This window comes from Petromyzon marinus, chromosome 16, assembly GCF_048934315.1.
Source record: "Petromyzon marinus isolate PM22_M1 ecotype Great Lakes invasive population chromosome 16, UKy_Petmar_22M1.pri1.0, whole genome shotgun sequence".
Classification (NCBI taxonomy): domain Eukaryota; kingdom Metazoa; phylum Chordata; class Hyperoartia; order Petromyzontiformes; family Petromyzontidae; genus Petromyzon; species Petromyzon marinus.
Genome location: NC_133682.1, coordinates 8,938,665 through 8,957,686, shown reverse-complemented (window position 1 = coordinate 8,957,686; position 19,022 = coordinate 8,938,665). Strand labels below are relative to the sequence as shown.

General features: G+C 41.1%; 1 protein-coding gene and 1 long non-coding RNA gene across 2 annotated transcripts in view; one reads left to right on the top strand and one right to left on the bottom strand.

Annotated features, from left to right (window-relative positions):
• The first annotated feature begins 14,137 nt into the window (after positions 1-14,137).
• The window catches only part of LOC116942856 (uncharacterized), a 95,316-nt gene continuing 90,431 nt past the window's right edge, over positions 14,138-19,022 (top strand). The window contains exons 1-4 of the mRNA XM_032955236.2: positions 14,138-14,364; positions 14,807-15,133; positions 15,519-15,595; positions 16,984-17,056. Of these exons, the coding sequence (XP_032811127.2) occupies positions 14,334-14,364; positions 14,807-15,133; positions 15,519-15,595; positions 16,984-17,056 (508 nt within the window). The 5' untranslated portion in view covers positions 14,138-14,333. The remainder of the gene's footprint in view (positions 14,365-14,806; positions 15,134-15,518; positions 15,596-16,983; positions 17,057-19,022) is intronic.
• On the bottom strand, positions 15,041-18,026 carry LOC116942857 (uncharacterized). Its single transcript, XR_004402859.2, has 3 exons — positions 17,158-18,026; positions 15,484-15,606; positions 15,041-15,151 (listed from the first exon to the last, which is right to left on the bottom strand). It is a non-coding gene; the product is annotated as an uncharacterized LOC116942857 (long non-coding RNA).

Genomic DNA, 19,022 nt, shown 5'->3' with positions numbered 1-19,022 from the left:
TCACGGAACAAACACCGGCAAATTAGTTAATGAGGACTTTCAATTCTTTTTGAATGGCTCTGAATGCACAGACCGAGGTGGTGATGGTGGAGGGGGGGGGGGGGCAGGCAGACATTGATTAAAAATGCAGACCTCTTGTTGGGCTGGAAATCATACGTAAATGATTCTGTGTATGTGCCATCGCTCACTGCTGGAATTTTCCTGCTATTATTAATGTCTGGTGATTACAGCCCTGCCTCTCTTGCCCTTGAACTAAAAAAAGAGTGTTGCGTCGAAATACAAGGACCTCATTATTCCCATTTCTTTAATTTTCCTGCTTCCTGTTATACCACACGCGGCCCTAACAGTTTAGCCAGGCGTTTTTCCATTCCGTCACGTCCACTCGGGTGAGATTGTATCGCATCCCTCCGCATTTTTTGCGAGAGATTTATCCCACCCGCTGAATTCCCGAATTCCACGACTCGTGCATGCATCAGCTTCACCTTTCAGCCGTGCGCGTCACTCGCAGGTCCACTGGCAAGTCGCAGTCCGTGAAATATGACTGAAATGGTATTCGGCAAATATCCTGATATTCTTGCAATCCATAGTAGGCTGTAATTAAAGAGGTGACGATTTACAGCGCTTTAATAAGCCACTGCTCTATGACTGTCTCTCCTCCACACCATGCCAATCATGAAGGTTGTTTGACCATACTTCACCACCTTGGTCAGTGTAGGTTGATGAAGAAGGGTGACTCGAACTGATTAACATTGAGCTTGCCACTCATGTTAGACCTTTGCCAGGAATCGAACTTAGGTTGCCGGGTTCATAGCACAGTGCGCTAACCATGGCACCACTCCTCCCACACCCTCCCCCCATAGACGTCACCTTTTTGGAATATCAAGAGCATTCACCTTAACTTGTACGTGTGTCTCTGAACACACATTGTTAATGCCGGAATGGTAGTTCACAGACTTTACTACTCCAGCTTCCATTCCAGGTCTACCTAAGCTGAACTTTTTATTTTACCAGGTAAGGCCCATTGAGCTATATAGTTCTTTTTCAGAAGCGACCTGGCCGCAAATGATGGGTTATCATGAATGTATCGCAGCCAAATACAGCACTCTAAATGCACGTTGATTTCAAAATGTGGAGGGAAAAAACGGAAGACCTGGAGAAAAATCCCCTGCGACTACGGGGAGAGAGAGACATGTACACTCCAAATATACAGCAGCAGCAGGCGTCAGGGTCGGGATCGAACACCACGACCTTCTGTATACCAGGCAAGGTAATTAACATCTCCTAGCCACCGTGGCACCGTCGGTATTCGGTTTCTGAACCTGATTGGGACCTCTCCTAGGTCGACTCAGTCTTGAATGAGTCGCCAAGGCAGTGCGTCAGTATGAAGAGTGGCATACTTTGTGCTACCAGCTTGAGTGATATGCTGGACTCTTTGCCCAGCCTAAGACAGTGGTTCATAACCTTTACTGCTTCCTTGTACCCCTTTGGTTCTCCATCGTTAAAACGATCAATAATGTCAATAAATACATAGGGGGTTTAATGAAGCAAAGTAGTTGTACCCACGTGCCCGTGCTTAGTTTGTGTTTCGATTATTTACCTTCTAAAAAAATCTGTCTTGAACCCCTAGAAAGGGCATCTCGCCTCCCCGCCCCCAGGTGCAGAATCACTGACCTAAGAGATACATTTGAGATTGTTTGCGTTTGTGTGTGAGCGGTGGTGCAGTGGTTTGCGCACTGCGCTACGAACCCGACAACATGAGTTTGATTCCTGGCCACAGCTACCATCAGTGGCGAGTGATACGGGCTTCAACTTGGTTGACTGAGCCTTGACTGAGGCTCAAACGAGCACCCGGTGCAGCATGTGAGCACGCAGCATCGAGGAACCAACGACGCCTGGGCATGGTTCTGGACACACGCGCGACTCCCTCGTGGACCATGCAGGCCTTGATCGGTGCTCACTAACAGCACACGCAGTGACTATTTATATCGAGTGTGTGTATGCATTTGCAGAGTAATGTGTGTAAGAACAGCTTTATGTGCATTGGTTACAAACATGTTGTGCCGAGCGTGCGCTTATGATTATTACGTAACACGATTTGTAAGTGTTATTTTAGAATTGATTATGCCTCAATAGTATATCAAATGGCTATTATTCCCCACAAACGTTTATTTTGTGACCAAGACTTTACGTGAAGGAATGACACAAATGCACACCACGTTTTCTCATTGAAAATCGGTACATTTTAAAATATATATGTCCTGGTCACAAAAGCAAAATTTGTGGTGAATAATAGCTATTTCTGTACTTTTGAGGCATAAGCATTTAGGGAATAACACTTACTACCCAGGAACAAAAAAAATGCTACACAGTGTTTAATGGAGTGGATTATTAACTTTGCTTTTGTGTCCTGGTCACAAAAGCAAAGTTTGTGGAGAACAATATCCATTTTCTGTACTATTGAGGCGTAAGCAATTGGAAAATAACACTTACTACCCAGGAACAAGAGAAATCTGTTACACAGTGAATTATTGTTTCACGTTTTTCGCAAAACATTTTGTAAAAATATAAAATTGACCTTGATTTTTTTTTACAAATGTGATCTTTATCAGATACATATAATAAACGACTCGTAGATATGTGTCTGACCCCAGTTTGGGTAGATAAAATCAAACAGTCATTCTGCCCCTGGGTTTTTTTAATATTTCAATCCTTAAAAAAATCCAACGAGAATTGAGACGAATCATCTTTTTGATCCTGAACTATAAGTGAAGCAATGTTTATAGTTTTAAAACCTGTTACTCATCGACAGAAAATTATTATGTCTGCGTATGCTTATGCGGCATATTTGTACTCTCAATTACGATGTAAAGGGCATTGTGGATGGACGAGAATGTAGCGTTGTGCAGCCTGTATGTTCGACGGTGTGAGAATTATACTACCACCGGTTCAGTGTATAGAATGGCAACGGTTCTCTTTCTGCAAATAGTAGATAATCCTATCAGCGGTGTGCACATATTTCAAGCATGGTCGTGACTGTATAAATGTTTGTTTCTTTGAAGAGTGTGGTGTGAATTTTGAATCATGTTGGGTAAGCTATTACTGAAATAAATAATGCGCAGCCCCTTTGTCAATCCACTGCTGAATGAAGGTCACGGAGGTTATTAAGCCATACTTCACCACTCTATGTGTGTGTGAATTGGTGACGGTGGGGGGGGGTCCAGGACTTGTTCAGAAATCGTTCTCCCCTTATGTTTGCCATAGCCGGGAATCAAACTCAGAAAACCGGGTTCGTAGCGCAGTGAACAAACCACTGCAAAACTGTTCCACCTACACAAACATAATGGACCTGAATTCATAATAAACTGCCGGTTTTAATTCATGCCGATATAAAACGCCTTAAAACAAATGCCCCTGTATTGACTCTTACACGTTTGTGTACACGTTATTACCTCACAATACATATATTCGGCTCCATGTTGGATTTTGAAAGCATCTGTTTATATTTAAACAGTCGTAAGACCTAAGGCACGATTGTTAAAAGTCTAGGTACTTGCAAAGGTCCGAGCGGCAATTATCTCCGTTGCTTAATGATGCCGTGCACAATAATGACACGCACTCAATGGTTTGCGGGAAAGCATTGCCTGTTGTTTGAGTTTCACGGAAAAAGAAAACATCTCTGCGGTTTCTTACGAAAATTCAAAATCCAGCTCTCAGAGAGCTCCTGGCCCGTGCGGGAGCTATCCGGGCCCGGATCCAGCACTCCCACGCTGTCGTGAAAGAAAAAAAAACGGTGGTCTAACCGTAGCGAGACAGCTGCCAAATGCCAAGCTACAAATAAATCGGCATTGTTTTGGCAGCTAAAGGTGGTACGGTGCCGTCGGGCGGGCGGGCGGGCGGCTTTGCCCTTTCACACCCCTCGATCCCGGCCGGTTTGTGTGTTTTGTTTTTTTTCACGGGCTCGGTTTAACGTACGAAGAAGCCCTCTCCGCACCGACCACACACGCGCTGCTGGCTACGAATGGGCTTGGAAAAACGGCGCGCCACATGTGGCGGCTAATTGTGTTAATGACAAATCTATGGAAGTGTGCGCCTGCGTGTGACAGTACACACGTGCGCGTGCGTGCGTGTGTGCATAGATATCAAGGTGCTCGCTAATATAGCCCCAGCTGTCTGCTCAGGCTGTATGGGGTATATTTGTCTTTGGTGTCATAACTATAGATTATTTTTGGGTGGACTAAAACAAATGAGACGTTGAAAGTGTGTAAAAACCAGAGATATATTTCATCACCAACCCTACGGTCCATGAATAAATGGACAGTAGGTGTGTTGTAAAAGTGTATTCATATTTATTCTTGTTTATAAAAATATATAAGAAAAAATGCATTGGTCAGATTTGAGATTTTTTTTTTACATTTTGCTCTTACAACAGTTAGACCCCTTCTTAGTAATGTTTAAAAATAACAGTGTGAAAGTTAGTATTCATTAGCGATAATATACTCTACATTTTTGCTATACGCTAAGTATTTGTGCAGTATAAGATTGTAACAGAATGTTAAACTTGGAAAAAAAGATACACAAATGCATTTTGCTGTTGGCTTTCTCGTGCAATTTTCACCATACAACGATCTGAAATAAGTTAAACATTCATGCCGATATTTGCTTTTGAAAAAAAATCACGCATTATTTTTATAGCCAAAGTTGTTTTAGTCTCTGAAATATTTGCATCAAAGCGTATTTTGTTATTATTTTGGATGATTAATACATTTACATAGCCGAGGCTTCAATACTAAATTATCTTTGTGGTAGTATTTTTTTTCACCTAATATTCTCAAATATATTTTTCGTCGTATCTGCGTAAATTAAAAACTTCATATATTCAATCAAGAGCTTGCAATCTACGTAAGATATGTTAACGATTGATAATTTACATTTTATAATTGGATTTTCAATTCACCGTTATGCTTGAATACTGTGTGTGTGATTTATTGAAATCAAAAGAGTTCCATAGAAAAGGCAATTCAATGACATCTCCTCGAAAGTGCTTTTCACTGAAGACCAAGACAAATACTCACGTAGGTATAATACCTACGTGACTTTACCGAAAGAACCAAAGAGTATGGATTTCTGCAGTCACGAAAGCTTCAAATCAACCATGACAAATATTTACATGTTATTACTTTCATATAAATACCTTTATAGCTTAGTGAATAAGAATGTTTTTTTTTTATCTGCATAAGTGGAGAAGTAATTTATTCAAACTCTTTGATTATATCGGTAATTTATGCATCTTCTAATTCGAAATTGGTAAACGATGCATACGAGCACATGAAATGTCCTTATGTTGATTTAACATCATCAGCCATATAATTATTCCACTGCTGAACGAAGGCCTCCCAAAGCCGTAACTTTCTGTCACATTTCTGCGATGTAAAGATCGACTGAGCACCTGCACACGGGCTCATTGCATTGCTCCATTGTCGTGGTGGACGTCCTCTCTGGCGATATGGTAACTACCTCGCCTGGTATACAGGAGGTCATGGGTTCGATCCCGATCCTGATGCCTACTGTATATTTGGAGTTTGCATGTTCTCCATGTGGTCACGTGGATTCCCCCCCCCCCCCCACACACACACACATTTAGAAACATGCGTGTTTGGCTGCTATACATTTCCACATGATAAGCCACTTCGTTGAGTTATCATTTGTGGCCAGGTCGCTTCTGAAAAGGGCTGTATAACTCAGTGGGCCTTGCATGATAAAATAAAAAATAGTTTATCCATAATAGTTGTAGCTGCTACTCCATCATTGCTCTTGTTCATCATCCTTTTTAGTGACATGTTCTGCCCAAGCCCCACTAACTTGGATAAACAGTAAAAATTATGCATTTTACCTGGGTGTATTCTCTCATCCATGTGTTCACTTTTCTGTCTTCCAATGTAATTCCTTCATGTTTCTTTGCTCACTTTTCAGGTTTTTTTGTTCGATTTTCTTCCTTGGCGTCCATGCTTCTCATCCATTTGTCACGGCAGATTTGGTATGTTGCCTTTCGTGATCAGGTTCAACTTTCCAGAAGTACTCCAACCCTCTCATGTCCGAATCATTATTTAATCAATTTGATTCCAGTTCGCCTTCAATAACAGTCCTAGGTCTGCATATTCTGCTGTATTTTCCAATTGTGTCCCTCTGACAGATATTTCCAATCATTATGCCAACTTATCCCGGGCGCCAACTTTGCATGCTTCTTGATGATAGCTTTTTTTGTTGCAGTTCGTTAAAATGACCGTGTCGTCAGAAAATCTGAGGTGGTGCATGTTTTCTCCATGAGCAGTCATGGCTTTGTTTTTCCAGTCCAATTTTGCAGAAAATGTCCTGGATTGTCGCTGTGAATAGCTTTGGTGAAAGCGTGTCACCTTGTCTGAGTGCACGATTAATCTGTACATTGGAACCTTTTCAATGTGACTTAGTGTGGCTGTTCCATTGTTGAAAATTGCTATTTTATTATAATTTATAAATATTTTCTATCTTTGGGTCTTGGTTTATGAATGTTTGGATGACTGTATCCATCTCGACATAAAAAGTTAATGGCACGTGCAAATTATATTATGTGTAATTAATGCTGCATGCAGAAAACATTATTTTCCGCTCACAATCATCTGCAGTGCATACAAAAATAAACCTTCGCAGTTTGTTTCAGCAAAGTTAATTTTCAGCATGGAAATATCTCCCTTCACATTCTTGAATAATCTTGTACAGGCAAATGCTGATCCGGTCACACGTTTTGGCATGGCCATGCATGCAGGGATTGCAGAAACATTTCTCGATGTAAAAATATTTCACTTACAAATGTTGGAAAAACTATGATCATCACATTTCCACACAGGTGACACATTTACAATATGTCCAGTGAACATTATGGAACGTCTTGATGACCAGAAGCATTGTCTTGAAGGTCGCGAGTGTGCACACTTCTGCCGATAATTAAAATGCGCGAAATCCATTCAAGTGCATTCAATAATTGTTTTAAATAACATTTAAATATTTATTTTGTATCATATGCATCTCATAATATGTCAATAATTTCCCTCTCTTCTACTGGATGTAAATGCATAGACTGATGTTCCCTGGAGCAACAAACACACTCCAAATATACCTCATCTCTACTCATTGTCATTCACATAGGGAGAGTCATGTTCTGGGTGATCAGGGTTGACATGGACGCCGTAGATAGATGATGTACATTAATCCCAGTCGCCTACACATAGGTGTATTTTAACCAGCGCTCATGAGCAGTGGAGTGGTGGTATGATCACACTGCCCTACGTATGGATCCAGTGTTCTCAGTTTAATTCTCGGCCATGACGAGCATCAGTGGCGATTCAAATCAGAACCAGTTTCGGTCCTTCTCAAGGTTGACTCAGCCTTATGTAAGTACCTGCTGCAGTGTGTAAAGCAATCAGCACCAGGGAGACAAAGGCGGTCGAGCGTGCTGCTAGCCACACCGCCCCCTCATGCACCGTCCAGCCTTACTAGGTGCTTGCTGACCGCCCCAACAGCTTATGCAAGGCAATACGGGGGATCGTTGTCATCATCATCATTATTATTACGCTCACTTTAGCTCACGCAGTTTATGGCAGCTTTGCATTGCAAGCATTAACCCCTTTGCTTAGTATCTGCACACACACACACACAACAAAACTAACAAGCTGAGCATGCCTAGTGCGATACACAAACATGCACACCGTTGGCAATTTTTCTTAAACATCTGGACTGTCAAAAAAATAATTATGAAAAGTGCATACATGGCCAATGGTGCATACCTGCCAACAGCAGCAATGGGGAGACAAGTGGCGTGGCGCTGTTCTCCACAACGAGTCCGCAACGGCCTTAATTGTCACTCACAAATGACATCTTCCCCGACAGTTGGACAGTTGGTTGCCGATGCCACATGACAGTTGACGCCTGCATAGTCCCATGACCTTATGAGAATGTGGGTTCACTTTGGTTTTTGTAATCTGCGAATTGTGTGTGTGTTTTTTTTGTGTTGTTCTCAAGTTATAAAAAGCGCTCTGCGGTAGTTTCAAAAACGGCAGCGGCAATTTGGCACGCGCTCAAGTTTCCACGAACGGCACCCAGTGTTCCCAATCGTAGAGCCTCAATACTCGACATCATAATGCACGTGCAATTACGGAGTCAGTTTTACTTTTAAGGGGGATGGGGAAAGGTGGAGGATGGAGGCATTATTGATTCGTTCTTTGAGGCTTCACGGATGCGCGTCTGCTGGCGTGCACAGTTAGTATATGTTGTTGTGCTTGAAACGAAGGTACGACTCTCCGTCAGTAAATTGAGTGCCAGATGCGTATGAAGTAACTTAAGCGCCTATCTGTACGGCGACTTCTCTTCTTGTTCTATGGGGGGGGGGAGGGGGGTATATATTTCCGTTGTGGACAATAGTCTATTCATATAATTGCGCATAATGTTAATATTATTTCTAAATCAAGCATCGATATAGCTTATATGTGGTCCAAGTTATAATTTTGCCTTACTTTCCAAACGGAAGTGTGCATATTAACGCGCAGGCTGTCGCGAGCAATGTTACGATTCATAATTGATTTTTGGAATCAGATCGCCGCGAGGGTAAAATGCCCATATGTGTCATACACCCCTCCACCACCCGACACGGCCGAATAATCGCCTGATTAGACAATTGGTAAATGTGTGTGTATTGCTCTCCAACACACCTGTCTGCTGAAGCAATACTAAATCATATCCTTAGTTCTTTCGGTAAAGTCACGTAGAAGGGAAACAATAAAATAATAAAAATATATTAAACAATACAATTCTCACGACGTTTCGACTGCAACACAAGCAATCATCATCAGGTGTGAAAACCACAACAAGAAAATTGTATTGTATTACAGTCGAAACGTCGTGAGAATTTTATTGTTTTATATTTTTATTATTTTATTGTTTCCCTTCTACGTGGTGACTTTACCGAAAGAACCAAGAAAATGAATCTCTGCAGTCACGAAAGCTTTAAATCAAAATTCAATACTAAATCGCCACGTTTGTACACGTGACAACTCTATTTGTTGGCCTGTGTCGAGCAGAGGGCAATGTACGACACACATTGGCATATTTACGCGTTCCAGACCCATGCATATATTATGAAAGTGTACGTGTAATTTCTCTACAAGTGTCATGTTATCACAGGATTGGTTGAAACTTGATTTGAAGCTTTCGTGACTGCAGGAACACCATACTCTTTGGTTCTTTCGGTAAAGTCACGTAGAAATAAAATAAAATAACAGAATACGACGTTTCGATTGCAACACGAGAAACCGTCATCAGGTGTGAATGAATGAGAAAACAAACCGAGTAGACTAAGAAATGTAACGCAATGCAATGCAGAGAGTCGGCTAACACAACAGTTAACACTTTATCTGGTTGATTACGTTCTTCCAAATATTGCTAAATTTGAGAGAGAGAGAGACAAACACAGACACGGAGACACATAGAGAGACACACAAGATAGAGAGACACACACACAGAGAGACACACACAGAAACACACAGAGAGAGACACACAGAGACACAACGACTCTGTCTCGAGGCATTTTATAGAGAGAGTGCTGGTGGGGCAAAGAAAGTGGCATGTCAATGAGAGCGGCCGGAGGAGACAAATTGGAACTTGACAAATCTGGGTAAAATTAAGAGCGAGAAATAGAATGTTTGAGAAAACACACCTCGTAAAATCTCGATTTGAAGCTTTCGTGACTGCAGGAATCCATACTCTTTGGTTCTTTCGGTAAAGTCACGTGGGTAGAACAATAAAATATCACGACGTTTTGATGGCAACAAAAGCGGTCGTCCTCAGGCGGAAAAAATATAAATGTAATGCAATGCAACACAGAGAGTTGGTTAACACAACAGTTGACACTTTTCCTGGTTGATTACGTTCTTCCAAAGATTGCTAAATTAGAAGTTAAGTGTGAGTTGTATAGAAATCCTCCCCGTAAAGGATTGGTGTTCATTAAGAGTACAGTGATCTATTAACGCCCTCCATAAAGACGCCAAAAGAAATCGTCATTGACACAATGGCAATGTTTTCAGATTTGACATTTTCCCACATCTAACATTCAATTCATCCGGTATAAGGACTGCCATAACATAATTATGCGAACATTCAGCCATGTGTAAATACTCTGCTGGTTGAAGGCTTCCCCACTCCATTCTGCTTTAAATTGTTAAACATTTATTGTGCTGTTGCGGGGTATTCTGGGTGATAAATCGTTATCAAACATTTTATAGTTTCTTTTTTGTGCTGACAGGGCCTCGTCATTTTTTGAGGGAGCCCATACGACAATGCGTAGCACAAATCCAGCAGCACGTGTTTAGCGAGCGTGACGCTTCTGATCAGCCCCAGAAGGGCTGAGACCTTAAAAAAATCAACACAACTGCTGGTTGACGTACGTTTCGGAATGGCCAACAGCCTGCCAGACTAAAATTATACCGTATTCATATTTCCCCATGATTGGCATTGCAAGTTGGTGAAGGTGGGAGCCCAGGGCCAGTTCAGATATCCCTCGCCACTGATGTTAGCTGTGGCCTGGATTCGAACTCAGGCAGCGAGGTTCATAGCGAATTGCTGCAAACCCACTGCTCCTCAGTCATGGTTTGTTGTAAGGCGTAGTAGTTGTGCATCATCTGATCAGCGTGTAATATGTTGGACAATGCAATCAGTGTAAATGCATTTCTGACATTGATAACACTATATATACAATGAGTGTCTATACAAGAATTTAAAAGTCAATCAATATCAATCAAACATTTGCAAACTGGCATTTGGTATTTTATTAAATAATTTCTAAACAATAAAAAAAAATTACGTTATTTGCGTGCGTTACCACCCCTTGCATGGTTAATGCAAAATTTGCATTTGTATGCAATTACCATTATAAACTGCGCAATGCAGGATATACTACATAATGCATTACATAAACAATACATAAACAATTATATATATAAGTAGACTACATTATTTCCAACATTCTGAATATTCGTTACGTGCAATCATGTACAATGTGTCCAGTAATGATGCACCCATTCAATAAGCACACATCTGTATTAGTAAATGCGTAGAATGCGTAACATTACCGGTGAATCATCAACACAAGACATTTACGCGTGAATTTGGAAAACTCCAACATTGCGTGAAATAAATTTGTCCCCTGGCGTGTACCCCTCCGTTGAATTGATGGCTACCCTAGGGAGGCAGAGTAATGCAGGAGATGGATTCGTAATTGTGGGACGCATCGTGTTATGATTGTTCTACTTTAAGTTCAAACGATCGAAATTTATTGAATAAATGCCAGGTTTGCAATTGAACGAAAGCAGGAGAACTGGCTACAGAAGAAGAAGCATGGCGGAAGTGTGTTCAGCCCCATCGTCGCCACTCACGAGCTGATGGAATGGACACAGGGTGATGATACTTGAGTTGAATGTCCAACCTTTACACTCCACAGCATATTCTTGGTTCTTTCGGTAAAGTCACGTTGAAGGGAAACAATAAAATATATATAAAACAATAAAATTCTCACGACGTTTCGACTGTAACACAAACAGTCATCATCAGGTGTTACAGTCGAAACGTCGTGAGAATTTTATTGTTTAATATGTATTTTATTATTTTATTGTTTCCCTCCAACGTGACTTTTCCGAAAGAACCAAGAATATGAATTACTGCAGTCACGAAAGCTTTAAATCAAAATTTACTCCACAGCATGTTTATATTCTTAGCCCAAGAACTCTGAATCCAAGTTGCTTTCGCAAACCACTGCGTAGCTCCTGCATCAGCAGTCAAACAACGCGGCCGATACGGAGCGGGGACTGACAAACAACACACTTTTTGGATTTGTGGAAGGTGGCGTTGTACGTTTTAATTGTTGCCGCTGGAAAAAATGTTTCGGTGAAACACGCTACAAGGAGAGAAATGAGTGGACGGGTTCGGGATTTGTGGGGTCGAGGGAACATTGGGCTCTAGCCGTGAGGTTTTCAGGCAAATCGTGGAGCATGTGAATCTGCACATCGCATTGCTGGGAAATGATCAATTACTTCACTTTGCTCATACGTGCCATTACAATGGTGTTGTTATATTTAGGTGTATTCATCTTATTTTGTTTCAAGTGACAAGTTTGTTTATTCCACTGTCGTAGTAAAAGTAATATTTGCTATGCATGTTTATTTTCAGTCTATACGCGTTGTCTTGGTTTGTTTAAGTGATGTCAACTTTACAGATGATTTGTACGTGTTACTTTAGATTTGTGAACCATATTAGCTGTCATTTTATATATAGATATAAATAACGTATGTTCAGAGATCACAAAACACTCGAGCACTGGTTTAAAGTTATGTTTTATCTGTATAAACTTGCACCATTTATATCATTATAATTATGAACAATCATCATACATGTATTCATATGGTATATACTATTTTTCACAGATTGCCTTTGATCTAAGAAAAGCTTATATAAAAATGTGTACTAAATAAAATGTTATAACGAAGCAATATCTGGCTGTTGACCGCTGCTGTGTTTGCATGCTTATGTTTCAAGGCATTAATAAAATACTGCAAACAATAGTGTGTGTGTGTGTGCAAGGTTAGACCATAATATGTATCGCGAGCACATTCCATGGTTTATTGACATCAATGTAATTTATTTACGTTGCATATTAATGCAGTTGTACTCTCATTCATTTTTGCGTCCAACAGACCAACTTGACCAGATAAACGATGACCGCTTGTGTGATACAGGCCTGCGCCTGGTTGCTGTTGTACGTAAAACATTTATTTTGCGGACCAATTTTGACATTATAGTACAGAATCTCAGAGTCACGGTCATTTATATCTGTGAAATATTGTGCTTGTTAAAAATTGCATTGTTATTTAATTGGCACAATTATTTTTAAAAAAAAAATATTTAATACCAAAATGTGTTTTTCATAGTCCCACAAAAGCATGTACTTCATTTAGCTCGTTGTGAATCCACTGCTGGATGAAGGCCTCCTCCATGGGTCAGGCCTCCTGCCCTGACCCACGTGGGTTGTTTGACCATACTTCATAATGCTGCTCCTTGCCGGTTGTTACGGACCAGTCCAGATATCCCTCGTGACTGACGTTTGCAGTGGCCAGGAATATAATTTGGTTCGCTCGGTTCCGAACGTACGCAGAACGCTAACCACTGCACCAACACCCCCACCTGATGCATATTTACTATTTATGAAATTATTTTTAAACAAAAACGAACAAAATCTACCTCGGCGTTTAGTTCCACGGATTTTGTTTAAATTTTAACAAATTATTTTGGCGATACTCCAGCGACAGTGCTGCCCAAGCACAAATAACACGAAGACTCAACACATTAGTCAACAACACTGCCTGAAATATATATAATATACAATGGCCCTTCCTCTCTATGTACTGCCTAAAAGGGACATTGTCTGAAACGTCACCTATTATTATTATTACAGACGAATGTGCTCAATTTGGAGACGTAACTTCAGATGACACACTTAACTATTGAACACTTTTTGGGCTGAAAATTGCTTCATTTTAATCCTTTTTCAACAAACCACAGTATAGCGACCTATAGCATGAGTAGTTTGTGAATACCCTGCGATATGATGAAAAATAATATAAAATAAACATTATTACAATGAAGTACAGCTCAGAGGAGTTAAAATTACTTTGCAATTTAGTTTTTTTCTATGTCAAACTGATTCACAATAAATGTTTAAAATTTGGCTGCTTTGTACAATCGAATACATACATCTGCAATGTATCTAACAGGTGGTTCGCAATGCCTCGGCAATAAAAAAAAATTGCCGTTCACAGCGATACCCTCGACAGCTCAATGTATGGGAATATCAGTGCCAATTTCTTACATTTCACGAAAGCACATACGAACTTTCTCGCGATCCTTGTGACCATATACAAAAAAAATTACCACTCCATGCACATTCCCAAATGTAACTTTCTAAGCTCAAATTTGTATTCCCAACATTAAAATTTCGCCATGCGTTCATTTCTGGCACCACAATCATTTTATAAGGGGCAGAGGGCGGGGGCAGTGTGGTGTGGGCAGCGATTGGCCGTTTTTGAAAGTTTAAAGGAAAACCTGCACAGTGAGATAAGGAGAGCTTGTGCCCAGTTGACTGCCTTCTTCGGATATAGTCAGTGGGAGCCAAGTTACTCTCCGTGGCTGTGCCTCTATCACTGTTCCTCAAGCGTTCGGAAACACACGGGAATCAACGTTGTCAACACTTTCCACTCATTATGGCTTGGACGCACCTTCTTTTCGTCTGCAGTAAGTGCTATACCCTTTTCCGTCTTGCGTTGAAAAGTAAAATTAGCTGCTAGAAATCGTCGCGTGCCGAAAGGAAATGCTCAAAATGTAAATGGTTGCTTGTGTTCAGCTCACCAGTAAATAGGAACAAACTTTGGTGGGCATCGGTGCATCTTTTACAAGTTAACTTAAAGCAAGCAACAAAGAATAACGATACTGGGCTGTTTTGTTAATGATTGCTCTCGGAGGCTGCAGGAAGTGCTAAATGTGTGTGCCCGCTCTCTCGCGTGAGAATGATATGTTAAAGGGCAATCCTGTACCACATTCGGTTCGAATGCCAAAGGTGCCAGCTCTATCGGCGAGATTGTTCTAAGTTAAAGCTCAGTGCGCGAAGCAAATACGTGACGAAAACAAGTTTTAAGGCTTGCCTCTCGTTCTGCTTTTTGTTTCGTTGTCATTCCAGTTGTGCAGTTTGCCGCCGGCTCGGTCTCAGACGCCAAGGCGAATAACACCGCGGTGATCGGCGTCGCACCGAATGAGACGACAACACCAACGTCGTCGTCGTCGATAGCTGCGCCGGGTTCGATCCCAACAGCGAACCGCAGTCTGAGCGCGACGCAAAACGCGACGACTTTCAGCGGCAACGCGTCCACCACCACCACCACCGCCACCAACGCGTCCACCACCACCGTCGCGTCTCCGATCTCAACGTCAACGATCAATTGTCCAACTTCCACAGCGCGCAGCCGAGCGGCGACAGTCGCAGCGTCGCCTCTGCCGAATACGCGTGGTGAGCAATGTCTGTCGCCTGAAATTTAAAAATAATCACTGTGAAGCGTCGTCGCACTGTTTGGTAAAACGTCGTTTAAATTGGAGGCCTTGATGCGGGATGATAATCACGTTCGAATGCCCCAAAGCGGGTTAATGGCGTTCCGTAAATGGAGCATGATTTAATTCTCAAATAAGCTTACGTTTTTTTTTCGCAGAGTTTTTTGTTCTTGTTGTTGTTGTTAATTTTATTTCGCGAGTTAATTTCACATTCCGATCACAATCATAATAAATCATGTGCACGCGCGTCGGCGCTATGTTGTTATAATAGTAATAATCAAGCGTTGCATTATATGCGTTGTGTTTGGTCACCTGTTGCGATCGTGCGAATGGCAAAAAAAACAAAGTCATCGCTGGGTCCGCGGCCGCCGTCGTTCTGCTGCTGCTGCTCGTGACGGGGATGTACATGTGCTTCAGGAGCAGGGTAAGGGGTGTCTTCGTGGCCAAGCACACGTTTCACCGTAGCATACGACAACACATAGACGAGGACAATTGTGCAGTGTTAATGCCAATTTAATGTTTGAATTTTTCTTACATTTTTACTATTGAGAAATACAATTGGAGGTGGATGTATAACATGCATTTGTGATACGAACATGATCCGTAATATTGTGTAAGGTATACTGCATGAATATATAAATCACACTGCATATACAATAATTTGATGGTTGGCGATGTATCAATTTATATTTTGCTCACATTATACACATCATTACAAATAGCACTTACGATTTTAAGAAGAGGCTATGATAATTAGAATGTGTTTATCATGTGTTGCACACACACCATTTTTTAGGCCTTCGTGACAAATTGACCCACTTTCCCTTCAGTTACATGCAAATTAATATGAATGGCGGTGTTTATTGAGACGACAAGCAATTTAATATCTAAAACTAAAAAATATTTAATTGTTTTCAACGTTCAATGCTAAACAGCATGACGGTTACAGCTCAGTCCCTTTGGGCTCAGATATATGTAAACTTAGTTGTTCAAGCCCAATAAGAGTAGGTAATATATCTAAAAGCATTTTAAATATTCTTACATTATACATGTTGTCATGCATGCAACACGATGTCATACACATAACTGCAATTAATTTATATTTTCTACATGTAACATTTCAACTTGGCTTCGGAGATTGGGTTAGGTTTTGAAACCCACGTACATGCATACATGTGGAGGGTGTGACGCTTTACCCATCCGTGTGGAAGCGTAAATAGTCTGCTGTTTGTCAATTGGTGAATTGATGGGTCAAGCAAACTGGAGCATTCTGTTGCCAAAAAAACCGCACCACTCAGCCAATGCTCCCGTTGGGGAATAACGCAGGGGCCATACGACCTGTGTCACAGCGAGAGGTTTCGTGGCTGCATCGCGTGAGCATGTCGCTCGTGGGAACATTTATAATATACTCGTACATGTGTATACGCATTCACATATACTGTATTTACAAGGAAGATAGCGATGCGGTGTTTATAATTTATGTAGACATACTCTTGTTCACGCCGAGTTAAAAGTGGCAGTAGTTATCCTATTTTAGGGAGTTGTCCCGCACATCCGATTAGCACGGTTGGCTACGTACGGCGCGAAAGAAGTTCAACATACATAGATTTGACCAAAATGTAATTTGACTCTCCTGGATGCAAAGACGGCATTCGCATTCAAAAAGGAATTGGATAACACTCTACAGCAACGAAGCATTATACATATACTTTAGCGTAATGGAGCTTTCAAATTGTATTACTTCACGATAGCGTAGTATACTTTTATAACGTGTATGTGTCTGTGTGTGTTTATTGTGTCCGTAAATTGCAGAGGTACAACTCCTTTTGGTTTCCTCGTGGAATGGATTCAGAACTGGGCATGAATGAAATTAATAGAAAAGATGGTAAGTCGCTTGAAGCGCGGATGGGTCCATGATAAATGAATTATATGTGTCGACCAAGGTTTATTTATGTTGATGATCAAAATACCCCTCCCCCCACTCACCTTATGAATTCGCACATTTCAATCTTGGCAACACGTGGTCCCTCTCTCAGTTTCTTGAAGGGAGGAAAAAAGTCAGCGCGTAAATTGCGGCAATGTCTGTAGGAACAACAAGCCCCCGATTTCCTCCAAGTCATAAACCAGGAACTTTCAAACTAACAACTCGCTCTTTTTTTATCAAAATCACCAGTTAACTGTTGTGTTCACCAGACTGGCAGCAGAGTGGCCATTCTCTTACAATGAGATGCTGTTTGATTCGGATACCGCCAGTCCAATTATAATCGTTGTACACACATATGAACACATAATAATAACAATATATTCCATTTATAAAGCACATTCAATCATCGAGCTCAAAGCAGGCTGTACAAGACGCAGCAGCAGACACTGAACATTGAAATAATTCATGAAACCCCCCCAAAATAAATACAAAATAATGAATGAATACTGAAAGCCATTTGCTGAATTTGATAGCAGTCGAATGAATGGAGGTGTGTATATATATAATGTTATCATGTACAGCCTTGTCATCAAGCAACTGCTAGACGAGGGCCTCCCCGTGTCGTGCTGGTCGCAGAGTTCCATTGACCCTATCTGAGCATGCTCTTGCGTGCCAGATGGTGAGGGCGAGGATCATAGAGGCACATTACAACACTGAATTTAGCAGCAATGTCCCACTACCCGCCGCCACATAGCCCCACAGCCTACAGCAAACCTCTCGGCTATCCACGTGTTTCCATGGTCAAGCCTGCAAGCTCAAACCAGCTTACTGCCTAAGATCTAATGAGATTGGGAATTTTTCCAGCTTTTATTTGATCATAGGCCTTAACACATATATATACACTCAAACATCACCTGATAAGCAATGATATTTTTTTTTATACAACACATATTATAAATACTACGTATTTACATCAATGTTTTGACTTTCAAAAAAAACTTCATAGAATTGTTTTAATTATGTTTTGTGATTACAGCTGTTAGTGCTCCTTTTTTAAAGTCAGAGTTCATTTTAGCCCATGGCTGAACAGTGAAATCTAACATTCCCATATTCAACAAGTGCCTTAGTTTCATAGCTTTCCTGCCAACAGTTGATTGAGCGTACTTATGTTTAACTTGATATATCGATTTTAAACAACGGAACGAATATACGCATGATGAGAAAAATGCTATACTGCCAATCATTCAGGACAATTATGTGTGTATTACATTATCGTAAATGTCTTGGCATTTGCACTTTACATTATTTACATAAGTAATCATTTCTACGTATGGATTTTTTTTTTATCGTCCTCCCTGAAATATTCAGCTAACCTCTTTACCTCCATGAATATTTGATGGTGTTTAATCGTTGGGAGGCCTACGTTTGGGAAGCCCACTTGGGTTTTCATCGGCAATGCGATCGGCTCTCCTTACCGCTTGCTTTTTTGCAGACAACAGACCACACAGATGTGTCCATCCGCGAAAGAGGTTTATTTACAATGTGCTTACAATAACAGATCGAGTATGAACGCATGTGATCACAAATTACATCTGTATCACTTATTTGTAACGAGACCGCTTTTGCTTGAAATTTGTTCAAACACTGCCTCCCCCCCCCACCCCCCATAGCATCGGGGGATGCTGGGTGAGGATACAGCCCCCTTCTAAATGGATATAGCCAAGCCAATAATTCCATGTTTAACAATGTCTTGTTGTTGCATGACTCCCCCCCCGCCCCAACACATTTACAAAAGATCATACTGCAGGGTTGAGTCCAAATACAAAATGCTGCTTTCCCAATCTAGCTTCCACACGTAATCAAACGTATCCGCTCAGAGCGAGCGTGGCGTGGCAAAGCAGATACAGTAGTCATATTCCGGAGTAAA